Consider the following 19198-nt stretch of genomic DNA (forward strand, 5'->3'; position numbering starts at 1 on the left):
CCCTCCAATATTGAGTGGACATTCAAAAATATCTAAAAATGTATTGTGATTATTATATGGATATGATAAATAGCTGCCGAAACAAAATACAATACTACAAGCACTCAGGTTGGAAAACTGACTAGGGCCTTCAAAATACCGGGTATGACGCGTAACCTTGGTATTGAATCTATGTAGGAACATGGACTAATGTTGAAATTTGCTGTGAGGAAGTTGTGTAGCCATCAAGGTCCCGGAATGTCAAAGTACATCCACTTCGTAATGCCCAAATATAGTCACATCGGTTGAAAAAAATACCTAGGAGAACAAAATATCTACGAAAGGGCCAATAATCGATTTTTATTATTTCCAGTAGGAAAATTTGCACCCAATGAAAACTCAAAACATGTGAATAGAGAAAACTCTGTTGAAAAATATGTCGGAAATCCTTAAAATAACGAAAATTAGGGGTACCATTATATGGGAGCCATACATGATCATGCAACGATATTGGTAATTTCTAATTTGAAAGATGTGCCACCCAATGAGAACCAAAATTTATAATTTCATCCCATTCGTTGAATCAGACCAAACCAAAACCTTGGTTTGGCTGTGTAGAAACCAGAACGTAGGCCGCGAGATTTTAAAATCCATCCACTTCGTTGTACCAAAATATAGTCACATAGGTTGTAAAATGTACCTAGGAACACCAAATATCTACCAAGGGGCTGAATCTTTATAGAGGAACTGCTATAGCCAAAAATCGATCGATTTTTATAACCTACACAACCATGTTGTCATGGTATTGTAGCTTTGTGCAGCCACAAGAGGTTGTAACGCCGCGAAATATTGGTCCTAGACCCACCTTTAAGTATACCGATCGTCATATCTCGACTAGCTGAGTCGATCTAGACATGTGTGTCCGTCTGTCCAAAGAGGACTGGTTGGCCTTTAAATGGATACCAATTATATTGTCGTATGAACTCGGATGTGGAAGTTACACTTTAATATTTATAGGTGCATACGTATTGATGTATTATTTAGTAACCCATTACCAAACTAGCGCATGAGGATCCAGGTATGGTCAAGGACAACGCCTATAATTTTCGGTTATGATCAGATAATAATATTGGGATGAAGTGTACCCAAACCTATTTTCTTTTTTTTTTAGAGTCTATCTATAGGCCACAATTGAAAGCCGAACATCACAACACAACCACGATGGACAAGTAATTAGAAGGGCTGTACTGAATATCAGAATATAGAACCACAGAAAGTTTTATTTTCGTGGAAGTTGTGTAGGGTATGGTCGGCCCGCCCCGTCCGTTTCTTTGAAATTTGGGCCTATTTATAATTCATGTGGCCAATTTAAAGTTAATTACAAAGATTCCACCTTATTTCATAGCTACTCAGTATTTCTATTTCTCACATGAGTAGAAATTTTAAATTTGTATGCAAATAAAAAGGAAATAATTTCATATAAGAAACCCCCGCTTATAAGAATGAATTTCTCGAATTTTGTATGTTCGTATATCCGTTGTCTACTGTAACAAAAATGTAATCTATAATCCTTTACATTAATTCTGGATAATAATATTTATTTCAATAGGAAAAGTTGAATACACCCGTATTTCTATACCAAAATTAATAGTGTAAAGAATACACTTCAGAAAAGTGTAAAATGAGTTACAGAAATGCCCGGTTTCTACTGTGTATCAAACACAAGCCAGAAGAGGCCAGAATGCTTCTTGCACAATTCTGAAAAGAGCCACAGTTTTGAAAAATTCTAATCATCACATAGGTACAATGAGGAAGATCTCTATATCTACATATTATTTTTTCTTTTTTGAAAAAAAAAAATACTTTATACTCAAATTTGTTTACTATTTAAATCATATGAAACGAAAATAAACCACACCAATTTTAATACGAAATGTTTCCGAAAAGAATTTATTCACAATATAAAAAAAAATATGTCATCATACAAAAAATACACAACATTGCACAAAACAAAAAACGTACGTACATAAATAAATGAACTTTAGAATTATACAGTATTTTTCGGTTAATTGCACATCAAAATTTGCACAAATTTTTGTTCAATTAACCGAGGAACCAATTATCCGAACCCGTTTACTATGAAATGAAATATTTTTGACCCATCATGTGGTTCAATTAAGCGTGGAAACCAATTAACCGTAGGTTCAATTAACCGAAAAATACTGTATATAGAAAACACGAAATGGAATTATAATAGGAATTAAATACAAAATCTCCTCTCTGTCAAATACGTGTAGAAGGCACTTTTACATGGATTTCATTTGAGCCATTAAATCTTCCAGATTAACATCAGCTGCTGAGACGGTATTAGCACTGGCTGTCTCATCTTGCACCGGAGCCTCATATGCCAAACGCAAACCCTCCGTAACATTTGCAGCTGGAGCCGCCGCTGTTGTTGCTTCCTCTGGCTGAGAATCATCAACCAATTCAATACCCCATTCATTATCATCGTGAAGTTGTTCATTCGTTTCATCGACCACCTCTTCCTTGACTGGCTTGGGTTTGGCAGCAAATTCCTTTTGTCTTGCTATACAATGTCTATCATCACATTGGGTATTTGGTCGTAATGTCATTTTAGGGAAGAAATCATTCATGGCATTATAACCCAAATAATCGGAAACTTCACCAAAGTTAAGCAGATATTTTAATGTATTCTGGACCAACATGCCGGCAGTAATGCCCATTGTGGTGGGTAAGGATGCAGCACATACACCTTCACGTTTTAGAGTTTTCTCATCAATGTTTTCAGCCACAACCAAGGGTGGAGCACATGCAAAACAAGCTGTTTCACCTGGGCGTATAAATTGTATGTGTCCCGAGACAGCATTTTCCGATACACCCGACTCGAACCAATTCAAACCAAGTTCATTGCAAGCTGTATTTATGGCCATTCTCGCCTCAAAATTGTCAACACAACTCAACACCAAATCAACAGGTTGTCCGGCTTGCAGACCTCCATGGGCAATGGTATCAAGGAATTTATCAAAGGAATCTACTGTTGTAATATTGTAGTTGTGTGTTTCAATGCTAACATCGGGATTAATGAAAGCCAACGTCTTAGCTGCTGCCTCCACCTTGGATAGACCAGCCTGATCTGGTGTAAAGAACAAACGATTCATATTGGCCAATTCAACTTTGTCGTAATCGAATAAAATCAATTTTCCCACACCACAACGGGTCAACATATCGGCGGTGACACTGCCCACACCACCAACACCCACAACGGCAACAGCTTTCTCACGTATCCGTTCGTAGTCTTTCACAATGCCCATACGTTGCAGAGCCATAAGGCGACTATAGGGATTTGAGTCCACAACTTCGGCAGACATTTTTTCAATACGCTGACGAGCCTTTTGATTTTCCATACGTTGCTGGGCCAGTTCCTCTTTCATTTGGGCTAACATAGCCTGGAGTTCTTCGATGGCTGACATGTTTGCTGGTTTCCACTTTTTAGGATTCTTTCGGATGGGTAAAAATACAACAAAACTGCTACTGCTCTGCTAACTACTGTCTTCGTGTCACTTTCAAAACAAATTTTCTTAAAAAATGACTTCAACAATTAAATCACTGTTAATGGTTAGCTGCTGGCTGCACAACTCGGGTTTAGCCGGTACACAAACCAGCTGTGGGACTTGCATATGATATAGAGGTTATTTATACTATGTGATTTAAATGTTTTGGAAAATCTTTTCAGTGAAGATTGTGATCATCGGAATATAAATAAGTAAGAGGAATTATTTCAATCAAGAAGTACCTCACGGTGCTATTCGAAACTTTCGAATGAATTTGATATCCCTCATAATTTGGAGGAATTACTTGTCCGTTATGGTATTCCAGTCCCGCTGAATTAACGGGTTGTAGAATTTTTTGCTCTTGTTCTGCATCTCATTTTATCACAAATAGCAGCGACTTGCGCAGACGACCTAAATAAGCTTACGAACGTTACTCCAAATTTTAGGGTTGTTTGAGGCCGAAATTCGACCTTGATGTTCATCGTTAGCTTCATTTCTATGTGATACGCGCAGAGTGGCTATAAAATTATAAAGTAGTTTGAGGTCGGAATTTGTGCTCCTCGGTAGCATCGGCTTGCCACCATGGATTTGAGGTCTCCATTATCCGCCAAAATCGAAGTACATATATTTTGCAGCTGTACTTGTAAAATTTAACCTTTCAGGAAATGTCATCACTAGTGGTATGTTTGTCTTCATCCGCATAAATTATGAATTTCAGTAAATCTGGCTGTTATCATGTCAAAAACTTGGCAGTTTTTGGGGTCGTTCAAGTCTTACGTAAGCACTATAGGGTCAACGCTTTGCCTATTTCGGGTTAGGAGCTATGCTTACCTTTAATGTCAAGGGGAAGGGAGAGGGATAAATAATTGTAAAAAATCTGCTTCGTAATACTTAAACGGTCCCTAAGTCCGATAAACTTATTGAGACGATCCGGTACCAATAAGTTTCCGTTCGAATCTCTGACTGCAAACAGTGAAACATTTTAAGGTACGAAGTTACCAACGTTTTTTTACCAACGTAATTTTAGGTGGTAAGCGACCAATTGTGGGAGCCAATTTCGGCTCAACGATCGTGGGATCACAAAGGGATTCATTGAATAAAAATTTCAGATTTTTTCTGAGAGGTGGCCTTAAAAGCAATTATAATTTTTTAGCATTTTGTCGTTATAACCGATATGCCGATAAAAACGATGTCATAATAGTCGATTTCGACTGTATGAGGGTCGACCTCCATTATTGCGAATTCTATCGCCATCATGGTACACTATAGTTCCGTTCCAGAACCTGAAAGAATCTACTCATTTTACATGTTTTGCAACTTTTTACTCGAAAACCGTTCCTCAACCCACAAAACTGGTAAAACATTAAATCAAATTTAAGAGAGCACAAAATAAAATGGCGTTCTCTTTGTAAACTTTTTACTCGAGAAATTTCCCGAGATATACAAATGGTAAACAGGAATGCCTACTTCATGATTGGCTGTTATGTTGACTTTGAAGTATTGCCATATATTTTGCATATTTACTAGATACCTGTGGTAAAGAAAAATCGGAGAACTTTTCAAATTACTTTGTACTCTGAGGGCAATTTTGAAATGTTTCCCTTTTACTAGATTTACTATTAAAAAAGTACTGGAACAGATCAATTATTTTAATCTATACCTCAATTTAATTTCATTACAATTATTTTATCTAAAGAACCCTTAATACATGTTTGACTTTTCAACATACTATTTCATGCAACCATGTGCGGTTTATTTTCATAAAACAACCGTGTGTCGCGTTGTCACTTTTCAGCACAAACAAATTTTGGGAAGCAGGATAAAAATATTTTAGGGAAAATAGTAAAAATTTAAACGCTGAAACAATGACGAAGAATAACGAGAAGCAACAATTTGTTGAAGAGGTACAGAATATTTAAAAAAATCCACATATTGACTACCAAGAAGTTTGCCAATATTGTAATTTGTGGTGAACCACGTCATGGTTTTTGCAAAAACAATTATTGGGTCGTGTCAGTGGTTGTTTTTCTTGTTCCTTTTTTAAGCAGGTGTCAGCCAGTCCGTGTGAATTAATTTTTATTGTCTACTTACTTTTTGCAGGCGGTGAAAATCAACAAATGGGATGCCACTGCTGTCAAACATGCTCTCGATGATGCTGTTAAAAATGCCCTCTTCTCAACCCGTCCTCAATTGAAGGAACAATTCGGTTTAATTAACACCCGCTTGGTATTTTGCACCTTGGCTGTTGGTGTTGCTGTCTTGGCTCACTGCTGGGACTTTACACATCCATTCCCAGAATCGAAACCCGTCTTGATGCTATGCGTTATTGCTTATTTTGCTCTGATGGGTATTCTTACATTGCACACAACATTCCGTGAAAAGGGCACCTTTGCCGTGGCCATTGAAAAGCTATCGAATGGTTCGCAGCGAACATGGGAAGCCAGTTCAGATATGCAAAAATATGATGATAAATATACGTTGGTGCTATCCGTTAAAGATTCGAAATCGCTGAGAGAGGCGACCAGTGTTAAGTCGTGTGCATTCTTCATCGATTCCAATGGTTATGTTGTCGACAAACAAGTGGCCAATGAAGTTAATCGTCTGTTTAATTCGTTGTCCGATGAAAGGAAAGACAAGTAGCTTGATGGTGATGATTTGATTAATATGGAAGAAAAGGAGGATGAAAATTTAATGTTAGATGATGAAGAAGAAGACGTAGCAGCAAGAGCAACAACACAAGTATTGTGTGTTTAAAGGAATGAGAAAAATAAATAAATGCAACATAATAAATAATTAAAAAAAGAATGAAGTATTGGAATCTTAATATTTATAGTTAGATGGACAATTGTTTTGAATCGTTCTAAAGCCATGTTGAAGTATTGAAGCAAGTAAGTTAAATGCCCTGTCCCGCATCGTTTTGAAAGCACATATAATGGCCAGCCCCGATTACAACGATATTTCCTTTCGTTAGTCCCATGTGACCCTTGTATTTTATATTGTATTGAATTTCAAATCTAAATTCCCTTTAATCGTCATATAAACCTCCAATTCATCAAGGGGCGATTAAATTAAGGCTATGTTTACATATGGACCTATATTTAAGTTGTTTGGGAAGGAGGTCTGGTTCCGTCGGTGCTGCCGATAGACATATGCCCTCAGTCTATGGCGTGGACAAATTCGTCCCATCTTTGGACTAGATTTAGACTTGTTAAAAATATTAAGAATAGCAAAGTTGGGAATTTCAAAATGTTCAAGATTTTTTTACCTTTGTGGGGGAGCTATTAGAAGGAGTGGACTGTAATTTCGGCAATATTTTGACCATTTTGTGTGGGAGTTTCCCGGACGAGTGAACCTATATTCTCCATATTTGAATGTGATTTAAGTTTGGGAAAGTCCCCATGCTTTAAGCTTTGGATGGGATTTATAAATATTTAAAATTTTAACGCTTTTTGGGGAGGTACCAGAAGGAGTGGGTCATGCGACCCATTTTTTCTTGTTCTAAGAGTGGTAGAAATATTACGAAAGTTTATATAATATTTTTGTAAAGTTTGGATGAATAATTTTTGTTCGCTTCTAATGAGATTTGCAGCTTTTAAATATTAACTCTTTGTGGGGGTGGTACTTGAAGGTATGAACCGATATATCCCATTTTCCAACATTATACAGGTTAGGTTAAAATATATGGTTGTGCAAAATTCGATTCAAATCAGATAGTCTGTTTGCATGTTACAAAATTAATTTTCAGCAATGTTTTTTACTATTTTCGGGGGAGTTACCAGAAAGAGTGGAACTCGATTTATGTCTGAAATATACAGTTTAGATGAAATCGGTTACTCCCTTGGAGAATATTCGTGCGCACAGAAGAACGGAACGAGGTACTTGAATGTATGGACCGCTATATCCCATTTTCCAACATTGTACATTTGAAAAAATTGGCTCCAAATTGTTTAAACGGATTTGGTTAAAAATCTTGGGGTATAAAACCAATATTTCTTTGAAGCACATTAGCCATAATGCCAAGGGTATAAAAACAGATGCTTCGATTCCACACTCTAGGACCTTCACTATACCAAAAATGGGTGGTGCAAAGGAAAGAACATCATCGACAAGAATTTTTTTGCAATTAAAAGCTCAATCGCTTCGTAAAGATATCCATATTTTTTTAGTTTTAAAATCAATATGAAAATAGGAGACCCAATGGAGGCCTATTTTTATGGACTTTCGCAAGGAAAAATTAAATAATTTTAATTTGTTCCTCTGGGACTATTTACCGTACAAATTGAAAACGATCCGCGACCATTCCTTACGTTTGACATAATCCGAAATTGTTAGACCTTTATGGAATGGACTTCACCTAGGTCTGCCAAGGTTTACTCGTAGGATTTCAGACTACCGAAACATGGATTTCGGTCAGTATTGTTGTAAATATAGGAATATGATAAATTTGAGGTCCCAAATAAAACATTACGACGATTGGGCCACAATAAAAAAATTTTCTCACAAGGTCGTTGATATAGTTTAAAAAAATTCTCGTAGAATTTAATTCAGTATAACAATTTTTATTTTATTCAATTTAATGTTATACTAACTTAACAAAAACAATTCAAAAATCCGACTCCCCTCCAAATTTTTCCACGATCATTTTATCAGTAGCAAAAGAGAAATTCATTTGATAGGGCTCCTAATAAGGTTTTACCACTATCAAAGTCATAAGTGCTAAACTTGACAAAAAATCCCATGGAAAGAATTTGAAAAGGAAATGCAAATTTTGAAATTATTTCTTTTTAGAACGTCCACGCTTAGACGAGGTGGTGGTTTTGGTTGAAGATGGTTTTGCGGTGGCTTTAATTTTCTCTTTATCAGCGTCATCGGGGGCATTGGGGGAATTAGACTCACCTTTTGTCACAGATTTTCCCTTTCCTCTCTTGGGTTTTTCATCTTTGACAATCACTTTTGTTTCTTCATTCTCCCCCGCCTCTTCTTCTTGCTTCTCTTTAATATCTTCCACCTCCTCCTTTATTTCATCATAAGCCGAAGATAATTTTAGATGTTTTTTAATCATCTCAACCATTTCACCTGGATCAGGGAATTTTTGAGCCCTTGGTGTACGCTTAATACCCGTCCATATGAGATTGCGTTGTTCAATTTCACTGGAGGGCAACTCGCATATGGCCACCTCAAACGCCCCACGTCTTGGCGGACCATCGAAATTAATAGACAATTGTAAATCTATTTTAGGTTTCAACAAATTTAAAATCTCACGGTGCAGTGCTTCTGCCCGCCGTCTAAATACGGATCAGGAACGGCAGCATTCGATATAGAGAACTGGACAGTTTGGTTTCAGTTCTTCTGGTTCGATTTTTGATTTCTTCGCCGCAGAGGAAGAAGATTCCTAGAAATTGAAATATTATTAGAAATTATATTGGTATAAAATTAAATAAATTTACCTTGGTTGCTGCTCTTTTCTTCGGAGGCATTGTTAAACACAACTTTTCATTCAGAAGTCTGGCAAATGAATGAAATTTGCGACGCAAATTAAATTTTACGCGCCTTTTTCTAATAGTACAGCGGTTGGTTTTTTGTGACATAGTTGTGTTGTGATTGTCTATGGTGGGAATACTTATAATACGACGTGTGTAATATGTCAAAAACAATATAATACAGTGACAGTCAATTTTAACCCATTAAAATGAAAATAAATGCTTTGTTCCCCTCTCCATACTTAGTAACACTACGATATTTTATTCGGAGAATCCATAAAAGAAGCCAAATAAAACGGTACCTTCGATATTCGCTAATTTAGGGATTTTTGGAATATGTTATTTTTTAGGCACCTGTAAAAGAATACGCTCAATCTTGTTCTGCTTCTAACTTCAGGTTGAAAAAGGCTGTGTCCTGTATATATGGACTCAACAGTCCATAGTGAATAAGGGAATAATTAAGTTGGTTTTTGGGCAATTGAGGCTGATACACCACCTTTGTTCACTCCTGCTTTTCCTGTACGTCAGAAAACCAACCTAGAGTCGCATCTTTGTCCACCTCCCATGTTCTGCCGCCTAGAGACCTGAGAAACTTGTTCCTACTTCTAACGATATTGAGAATGCGCGGATTTCTATAGGGACTATCGAATGTGACGCATAGAATTTTGGGGTGGTCGGAATTCCCTATGCTATCCATCATTGTACAATTATAAAAGGTAACAGCAAATCCCAGCTGATTTGATTCCAACGTAATACTAGTGTCAATATGAATTTAACAAATTATGTTTTTAAAAATCACCCAACAGGAAAATTGGGAACTCATACAATTTAAAATTGTTCTTTATTAAATGTGCTCCTGTACTCAATTTATTCAATCTGCCTGCTGGGAAAGTTTGAGGAAGCAAATCTTTCTTCAAGGAATAACTCGCTATTCCCAGCATTTCCATATGTGTTACACATATATATGGCAATGACTCAATTATAGGAAAGATGTGGAATAGATAGAAATATAAATTTGATAGATTTTCATTCATGTTTTTCAATTTTTATTTTGAGGATTCGAACATATTTCATTTTCAAAATAAAAAAATTTTGATGATATTTTGTTCCTTTGTTTACATTTTTCTGTCAAATGAGTTGACACTAGTAGAACTTACAACAACAAATTTCCATGTGGTTGTTGTATCGTTTTTTGTACAACAACACTTGCTGTTACCTTCTATTATTATACCATGGCTATCCATGTGACCGCTGACTTCATGGAGGATATTTTCATATGCCAGCAGCAGCATGTGCAATATATACGGGTATGTAATAATCTCAATGCCGTCTTGTGGGCGTGGAATACAAAAGTTTAAATAGTTCCGTAGATATCACATCACCTTGTTGATCTTCATGTTTAACTCTGAATTTGACGCTAGTCGTACGCACATCATGATTTTACATATCAAACTTGACGTCCTCGATCAGCTTGATGTGATTGGCAATATAAAATTCGTTTGATTAATCAAGCAACACCATATCTATTCTATCATACGTCCTGCTCTAATTGAGTCCTTTTTCATAATTTACGCGGGAAATTATGAAAAATGATCTGCAAATATTTTTGTCGCCCTCCAAGAGCTCGGAATGTCAAATAAATCACAAATTCGTTTTTGTACTCTCAACGTTACGGTTAATCAGGGTATAAATATTTAAAATATTGATTTCAGACCGCAACTTTATTGGGAACCTTTTCAGACAATTTCGATTCGCTTTTCAAATGTTTGCCTGTCTTCGGCGCACGACGACTTTAGATGGGAGTAAATCATTTCATCCAATGATTGAATTTTAATACTTCTTTCAATCTACGATCAAGATTGAAGATAGACAATACCGGTCCATTTCTTCTGGTATCTGCCCCACAAAATGGTTATGTAAACAAATGGGTGGTCCGATTTTTTTTTAAATAATAATCTTTGGTTTACTCATTATAGTACCTCACTATCAAAGGGTCAACGTTTTGAAAAATATAAATTTCATACGTAGCGAACGGAACATCCCATTTTTTCCAAAACTTTGCACAACGTAATATTTTTACCAAACCTAGATCAAGTCCGAAGATGGAGCCTATCGGTTCACCCCTTCTGGTACCGCAAAATGCCAAACTTTGAACATTTTTTAAATGCATTATCAAACGAATGGTGGGTCCGATTCGATCCAAACTGCGAATAATAAAAAATAATGTTTTTACGAAAACTAGATCAAGTTCGGAAACTCATACGAACCGAACGGAATATTCGATTTGATTCATTAGTTAGACATTGTAATATTAATTTTAAAAAACCTATAGGGCAAATTCTAGTACCATTACCACAAACGGTCACAATTTTAAAACCAGTGAGCGGAGCAGTATAGTCGGACGAGGCTGAACATATAATACCATACACAACTACCACGGAACTTTAACTTACTGCTGCTCTATATTTTGAGCTTGGGCAATATTTCGTGATATTTGAAGCCTATTGGCCGATTAGAGGTCAACGGTTATTCTTGGCATATTTTCCGAATTTTGTTTTCCAAGGGTGAACATTTACGCCTTAGGATGTTAGTGCATTAATTTTACTCAGATTGATCTAGGACCGGCTGAATATTGACCGATCATCATTAAAAAAGCCCTTGGCAGATTGACAAATTGAAAACACTCACGCTTACTCTTATTCTTTTATTCTCTGGGTAAAATTTCGTGATGATCATGTGATAATTTTGGCCTACAGAGCGATTAGAAAAATAGACAAAAATAACGTTTTGGGTCAATTTCATTCCCTAAATATTAATCGATTATTTCGACTGAGCAAGAATATTTTCACAAAGCTATAATACCTTACAAAATGGTTGTGCAGGGTATAACAAATCGCGTATAGACAGTGATTTCGACAGGATAAGTGTATTCTTCATATATCCCATACTGAGGATATATATCTGCGACATTTTTTCTTGATTTTTTTAATAAAATTAAAATAAACAAATTGCAATGTGATGAAATTCCAACACTCCCATCTCTGCACAGATTTTTTTATAATTTCACCACGCACGTGTCATGTACAGAATTCGTATGACATTCTCACCACACAAATGTCATTCTCGACATGGCTCTTTTTCGTTGAAGTCTGCTTATATGAATGTTAGCAGGAAAAAAATTACCCATTTTTCGGAGTGTCGGGAATTATAACAACAATAAAACGACAAATTTTCTGTAAATAAATAAAACGAAGTGAACTTTCAGTCAATTTTTGTTGAAACATTAACTCCGAATCGAACGTATTTTGTGACAGAAGAAAATTCGTACGTTCGATAGTAGACAGAGTGAGCAGAGCGAGTGTGTGTGTGTAAATACGACAACAACGAAGTAGCAGAACACCGAGCAGCAGTAGCAGTACAACACCGAGTAGAGCAAGAAGAAATCAAAGCACAGCAAAATGGGTAATGTTATGGCAGCATCGTCAACGCCGAGCAGCGCTGCGGCATCTCTGGACAAGGCGGCTAAATCGGGAGTACCAGCACCACCACCAGCTCCAGCTGGCCTTGCAGCTGTGGAGAGCACACCGGTAGCCGATGTTAAATTGGAAAATCCCGGCACCGTTGAAGAATTGCATAAAAAATGTAAAGGTATGTTGTCCAATGCTAATCGCTCGATATGAGGGTTATTGCTGGTTCGCTGCTGATGACATAACCTACAACATGTGTAGAAAATACTTTAATATGGAACTCTGAATGAAACTTTTACGAATTTATGTAATTTTACAAATATTTAATTGTCATTTGCAGATATCCAGGCAATGACCTTTGAGGGGGCAAAGGTAATGCTGAACAAGGGCCTTAGCAACCACTTCCAAGTGTCGCACACACTCAACTTGTGCAGCACACAGCCCAGTGGTTATAGATTCGGGGCTACATATGTGGGTACCAAACAATACAGTCCATCGGAGGCTTTCCCCGTGCTGTTGGGTGACATCGATCCATCGGGTAATTTGAATGCCAATGTTATTCATCAATTCTCACCCCGTATCCGTTGTAAATTTGCCTCGCAGGTTTGTAAATATTGAGATTGTGATTTTTGTTGTTGTAATTTTATTATTTCTTGTTATTTTTGCCCTGTTTGATTTAAGATTCAAGAATCGAAAATTACCGCTGCCCAACTAACAACAGATTATCGTGGTGATGATTTTACTGCCTCTCTGACTGTGGGTAATCCAAATATTTTCAACAATTCCGGTGTATTTGTTGGCCACTATTTGCAATCGGTTACCAAGAGCATTGCTTTAGGTGCTGAATTAGCCTATCAGTATGGCCCTAATGTTCCCGGTGGACAAATTGCTGTACTCTCCGCGGTCGGCCGTTATACCAGTGGTGATGCGACATGGTCAGGTACCTTGGGTCCCGGTGGTGTACACATTTGCTACTACCAAAAAGCCAGTGAACAATTACAAATCGGTGTCGAGGTTGAGACCAGTCTAAGAATGCAAGAGTCTGTTGCTACCTTAGGTTATCAAGTGGATTTGCCAAAGGCTGATCTCGTTTTTAGAGGTAAGTGGGACTGTTTTAGGGTTTTGTAATTTAATTTGAAGATTTATTCAGGCGAAGAAGGAGGATATGTAGAAGATTATACACTGTCTTATATGGATAGACCTTTGGAAAGCCCTCAGATTCTAGTTTTTTTTTCAAAAGTAACCTTTAAAAGTTATTCCTCATAAAGACCAATTGGAGATCATAGGTCCTTATTAAGACAAATTGGTTTGTATAGAGATCATAGCTTTTTATAAAGACCAATTGGTTTGTATAGAGACCATATGTCTTTATAAAGACCAATTGGTCTGTATAGAGACCATAGGTCTTTATAAAGACCAATTGGTCTGTATAGAGACCATAGGTCTTTATAATGACCAATTGGTCTGTATAGAGACCATTGGTCTTTATAAAGACCAATTGGTCTGTATAGAGACCAGATCCAAGGTCTTTATAAAGACCAATTGGTCTGTAAAAAGACCAATTGGTCTGTATAGAGACCATAGGTCTTTATAAAGTTCAATTGGTCTTTATAGAGACCATAGGTCTTTATAAAGACCAATTGGTCTGTATAGAGACCATAGATCTTTATAAAGACCAATTGATCTGTATAGAGACCATAGATCTTTATAAAGACCAATTGGTCTGTATAGAGACCAGAGGTCTTTATAAAGACCAATTGGTCTGTATGGAGACCATAGGTCTTTATAAAGACCAATTGGTCTGTATAGAGACCAATTGGTCTGTATAGAGACCACATGTCTTTATAAAGACCAATTGGTCTGTGTGGATACTAAAGGTCTTTATAAAGACCAATTGGTCTGTATAGCGACCATAGGTCTTTGAAAGGCTAAATGACCTTTATGTCTTTATAAAGACCAATTGGTCTGTATAGAGACCATAGGTCTTTATTATTATTTATAAAGACCAATTGGTCTGTGTAGAGACTACAGGTCTTTATAAAGACCAATTGGTCTGCGTAGAGACTATAGGTCTTTATAAAGTCCAATTTGTCTGCGTAGATACTATAGGTCTTTATAAAGACCAATTGGTCTGTATAGAGACCATGTACAGATTTTTATTATATTTTTATTAAAAGAAGAACTACTGAAGGTCTTATAATTCTAGAAGACTTTAAAAATAATTTAAGGAAAATTTTCAATCTTCAGTGTTTTGATTTTGTTTACTTCTATTCAAATTTTTATACTCACCTAATGACGCCTGTTTTGTTTTATTTCAGGTTCCTTTGACTCCAATTGGAATGTGTGCGGTGTATTAGAGAAACGTTTGCAGCCATTGCCATTTTCATTTGCATTAAGTGGACGTTTGAATCATACCAAAAATCAATTTAGATTAGGATGTGGACTTATTATTGGTTAACCGTAAAACCTGAAATATATATACAGAGCAATAAGGATTATGGTTAAGTCTTTAATAAAACTACAAAAATGAAAACAAACAAAAACAAAATTACCCAAATTCATCAGAAGCAGAAATTAATTCAATTACCCAAGTTTAGAAAAAAATCTGAATATGAACAAACTATGACAATGCTTCCTTCCAACACAAAGAAAAAAAGAGAACAAATGAAAGAGAAAACTACATCCAATAAAATTGATAAATTGGAAAAACACACATTAGAATTTTCATGAAAACCCAAAATATTCGTTTTCTTTTTTCCATTTGAGATTAGTAAGAAAGTATTTAGATTTCGGACTGTGGTATCTATAAAGAGCAATATAAAAGACGAGCGGATACTACAACAATTAGATCTTTGATTGCTTTGTAACTATATATATTTTGCCCATCTGCCATCTGCCATCAACACCGCCAATATTGTTTTTTTACATATTTTTTTTTTTATTGAGGATTATTGTTTATCCTTTTAAATTAATGTTTTCAATATTGCATTTGTTTAGGTTTAATGTAATATTATGTTTTGCCGGAACTAATCACCTTGTTTTAGAACAATTTACAATTTAATTACCTCTTAAGCCATAATCCGATCCATCAACAATAGTTTTTTTTAACATACAATTCTAATTTGTTTCCTTTTGTTATTATCATTAATTCAAATAAATATCTCCTCCATTATTTTTTTGAAATAGTTCCTTTAAACGTTTTCTAATTTGAATACCTTCATTACCTCCAATTAATGATGTTTTTCTCCGTTAAAAATAACATTTTATTAACAACACACCCTAACATAAATACTTCCTAACAATTAACATTGTTTTTAAATTTATAAATTAAAAATAATTGATGCATTGATGCATTTCATGGAAATCAAAATTTTATTTCTTTTGATATCGTATTCTTTTAATTATATTCAAATTGCCTTTAGGTTTTAATATAATGATAATATTCACATTTATCTGGGTTTTAATTATATTGCTAAATGCAAAATTCTCTTTTCTTTTTTTTTATTAATTCATAGTCAATAAGTTATTATTATTATTAGTTACAACAGTCGGTAGTAGTTTTAAATCAATATTATAAATGAAAAACAAATTTAAAAACCGAAATAAAAGTGTTTTGTTGACCAAAAAACCAAAATAAACAATGCAGTTTTTATTCCGCATAATATTATCTAAAATTTCAAAAGGCTTTCTAAGATTCGTTACTATTTCAATCATTAGGAAGTTATTCCCAAAATTGAATGAAATTTTATTTTGGGGTTTCATGAAAATATTCTACGATTTTTCATAGTTATTCTTGAAAAGAAAAAAATTATTTGTTCTTATATTGAAAATCTATTGAGATATTATTCAAAAATATGTAGAAATATTTTATGCAATGGACTAATTTTTAAAAATCCGACATCTGTCTATAGAAGACATTTTATAAGGGTTTTAATTTACAGAAATCGTTTAGAATTTCTATTTAGAGTAAAATTGGCTATATGGTATTTGGAAATTGTCTAACTATCTATAAAAGATTTTTGGAAATTACACTATCTTTTGAGATATTCTATTTAGAAGACCCTTCGATACAAAAAACATGTTTCTATTTACACTCAAAAACCTTTATCTGCTTATGACTACAAAAAATCTCATATGTCCTATCTTTCGCGAGGTCTTAAGACCACAACTCATTGAACACAATAAGAAACAATTTTTGATATTTTTTTACCAGAAAACTTTTAAACGTTTTTATGCGATTTTTTATCTAAAACGTCAGACCTTCGATTTTTTCTTCAAGAGGCAGAAGAGCATGGGCTATTAGTCTTCTATTTATAGCAGTTCTTCAAAAAGTCCGTTTATGATTTAAATCTAATCGAAAGACATAAAAATCGAATCCAAATTGTCTTTAATCATTTTGATCGAGCATAATTGGCCTGTTCTCGTTCTGCAAGAATCTATTACTTTTTAATACGATAACCAATTATCATTTGTGATATCAAAGAAAATAGTAAAATCAAGAAGATTCTTGCAGCACGGAACATAGCAATATTTGGATGCTTAAATCCATATTTCGATGTGATAAAATTTGGATTATGTTGAAGTGTTATGCCCTATTTATCCAGAAGAATGAGCTCGTATTGATGACCTGAAGATCAGAAAGCTTACGTCTTTCTTATATAAAAATAATATTCTTTTTGCGTAAAACCTAATATCCTTCTTTAAAAAAAAAAACACCAGAGATTTTATTTTATAGAAAAAAAAACAGGGAATTTGTTGGTTTTCTCATCGAACTTTCGAAATACAAAGAGAAAAAAAAAACAATTTTGATAAATTGATGATTCTTGCTAGTTCAGGAATAGATTTTTTGAATCAACCTGTAATTGTCGAAAAACATTAAACAGGGTGTTTCGAAGAAAATGAAAATAACAGTACCTAATTTGAAATGTAGATGTCAGTGTGGTATAAATTAAACAAATATGAGACATTTTAAAGACAAATTAAAGAAAATTTGAAAAGTAGACCTATCCCGACATTTCTACAAATCGACTATGTAAACCATGTACACCAAATATGAATTTCAGCAATTTTTAATATATATTTATACCCTCAGCCTTATGGCTAATGATGGTGTATACACTTTGATAGGGTGAAAATGTACCTCATGGAAATATTGGTTCTAGACTCCATGTTTCTTTGGATTTCATCCAAACTTTGCACATTCTATTATTTCTTCCAAACTTAGTTCAAGTTCGATGATGGGGAATATCGGTCCACTCCTTCTGGTACCTCCCACACAATATGGTCAAAATTGTGCAAAAAAGTCAGTTTTGAACCAAACTTTGCACAGTCTATTATCTTTACGAAGTCTAGATCAAGTCCGAAGTTGGGACCCACCATGAAAATTGGTATTGCAGAAAAAAAATTGTATGTGTACGTCCCTGGAGGCTATACCTTAAGCGGGACCAATGTTGATTACATCGTGTTAGAACTAGTCTTTTGCATCAGAATACATTTATTTACGCTAAATATTAATATGGGGGGCTAAATGCGGGCTATAGTTTATTTATAGTTCATTATCGAACCTTACATTCTAGTTTTTTATCTCGATATCTCCCGCAGGTGAAATGATTACAACAGAGTCTTAGAACCAAACCCAAACGCGGAACAAAAACTGTTTTATACAAAAAACTGTTTTAATACAAAAAAGGACGTTATATGGAGACTACCCCAAAAAGTGGCGATTATTTTGGTAGGGAGATTTGCTACCATATACCAAATTGCAGCGAAATTGGTTGGAAAACGCTCTCAAGAACCCCAAAATACCGAAAATTGGGCGCTATCCAAAAAAATGGACCTATATTCATAATTTTTTGTGGAGAGATTTGGTACCTGTTAAGAACTCAAAATACTAAATAACAGCCAATTCGGTGGAAAAATCCAATCAAGACCCCCAAAATACTGAACATTAGGGGGTACCGTTATATGGGGGCTAGCAGAAAAAGTGGACCTATATATATATTTTTGTTTAGAAATTAAGGGGACCCCCCCCCCATTCTCGGGGTCAAAATTTTTGTTGACTTAATTCCAATCTACACTAATTCAAGAATGTCCCTGCAAAATTTCAAGTTAAAATCTCAAGAACTCTTGAAGATATAGCCGATTTATTGTGTCAGCATCAAGTGACGGCTGAAGGGCTTCTCAAACTTTAAACGCGTTTTTCTCTAAACATTTTTTTGCGAATGGCGGGCACGATAACTCAAAAACTAATAACCCAATCGATTTCAAATTTTTACACGTTTCTCTGTGAGTGTGCTGCTATCGTATGAACTAGGATAAAGCCAATCGGTGAAGATCTTCCTTATTTTTTAACTTGGTTTTTGGTAAAAAATCGGTGATTTTTCAAAAATATTTTTTCAAAGGTCCGCCATTTTGTTAATTTTAGAGCGAGGTCAATAATCCTAGTTCATACGAGAGCCAGACATGTACTCTTTCTAACACCGTTGGAATTTTCGAATTCCGATGTTCCAGTGAGGAGTTATCATGCCCGCCATCAAAAATAAGGACATTTCTTTGATCACAAAAAACAACAACAAAACAACAACAAAATTTTTTTGTAAATTATTTTTCTTCCTTTTTAAATCTTCAAATATATATGTGCAAAGTTACAAACCTTAACAAGCATTGGTATTCATTTACCAGCCCATTTAAAATCTTAAAA

The 19198-nt window shown here is 35.1% G+C and overlaps 3 protein-coding genes across 3 annotated transcripts; 2 read left to right on the forward strand and 1 right to left on the reverse strand.

Annotated features, from left to right (window-relative positions):
• Window positions 1-2280: 2280 nt before the first annotated feature.
• On the reverse strand, window positions 2281-3508 carry LOC133335454 (ubiquitin-like modifier-activating enzyme 5). The gene has a single exon (XM_061543729.1). It carries the CDS (start codon window positions 3468-3470, stop codon window positions 2286-2288), a length of 1185 nt encoding a protein of 394 aa, XP_061399713.1. The 5' UTR covers window positions 3471-3508; the 3' UTR covers window positions 2281-2285.
• Window positions 3509-5627: 2119 nt separating this feature from the next.
• Window positions 5628-6201, forward strand: LOC133335458 (signal peptidase complex subunit 2; the record flags this gene model as incomplete). The annotated part of the gene is made up of 1 exon (XM_061543732.1): window positions 5628-6201. A coding segment is annotated over one exon (564 nt), but the record flags the coding sequence as incomplete, so codon positions are not given.
• Window positions 6202-12427: 6226 nt separating this feature from the next.
• Window positions 12428-15046, forward strand: LOC133335455 (mitochondrial import receptor subunit TOM40 homolog 1-like). Its single transcript, XM_061543730.1, has 4 exons — window positions 12428-12679; window positions 12839-13101; window positions 13180-13597; window positions 14817-15046. Exons 1-4 carry the CDS (start codon window positions 12490-12492, stop codon window positions 14954-14956), a joined length of 1011 nt encoding a protein of 336 aa, XP_061399714.1. The 5' UTR covers window positions 12428-12489; the 3' UTR covers window positions 14957-15046.
• Window positions 15047-19198: the final 4152 nt, after the last annotated feature.

This window comes from Musca vetustissima, unplaced genomic scaffold, assembly GCF_032173495.1.
Source record: "Musca vetustissima isolate MV318-11 ecotype Yass unplaced genomic scaffold, APGP_CSIRO_Mvet_v1 utg19905, whole genome shotgun sequence".
Taxonomy (NCBI): Eukaryota; Metazoa; Arthropoda; class Insecta; order Diptera; family Muscidae; genus Musca; species Musca vetustissima.

What these genes read in the sequence shown, in the direction of transcription:
- LOC133335454 (XM_061543729.1), bottom strand. Translation starts at nt 3,470, where the DNA reads ATGTCAGCCATCGAAGAACTCCAGGCTATGTTAGCCCAAATGAAAGAG.
- LOC133335455 (XM_061543730.1), top strand. Translation starts at nt 12,490, where the DNA reads ATGGGTAATGTTATGGCAGCATCGTCAACGCCGAGCAGCGCTGCGGCA. An exon ending in ATTGCATAAAAAATGTAAAG is followed by an intron (nt 12,680 to 12,838) that starts GTATGTTGTCCA and finishes TGTCATTTGCAG; the next exon opens with ATATCCAGGCAATGACCTTT. An exon ending in GGCTGATCTCGTTTTTAGAG is followed by an intron (nt 13,598 to 14,816) that starts GTAAGTGGGACT and finishes GTTTTATTTCAG; the next exon opens with GTTCCTTTGACTCCAATTGG.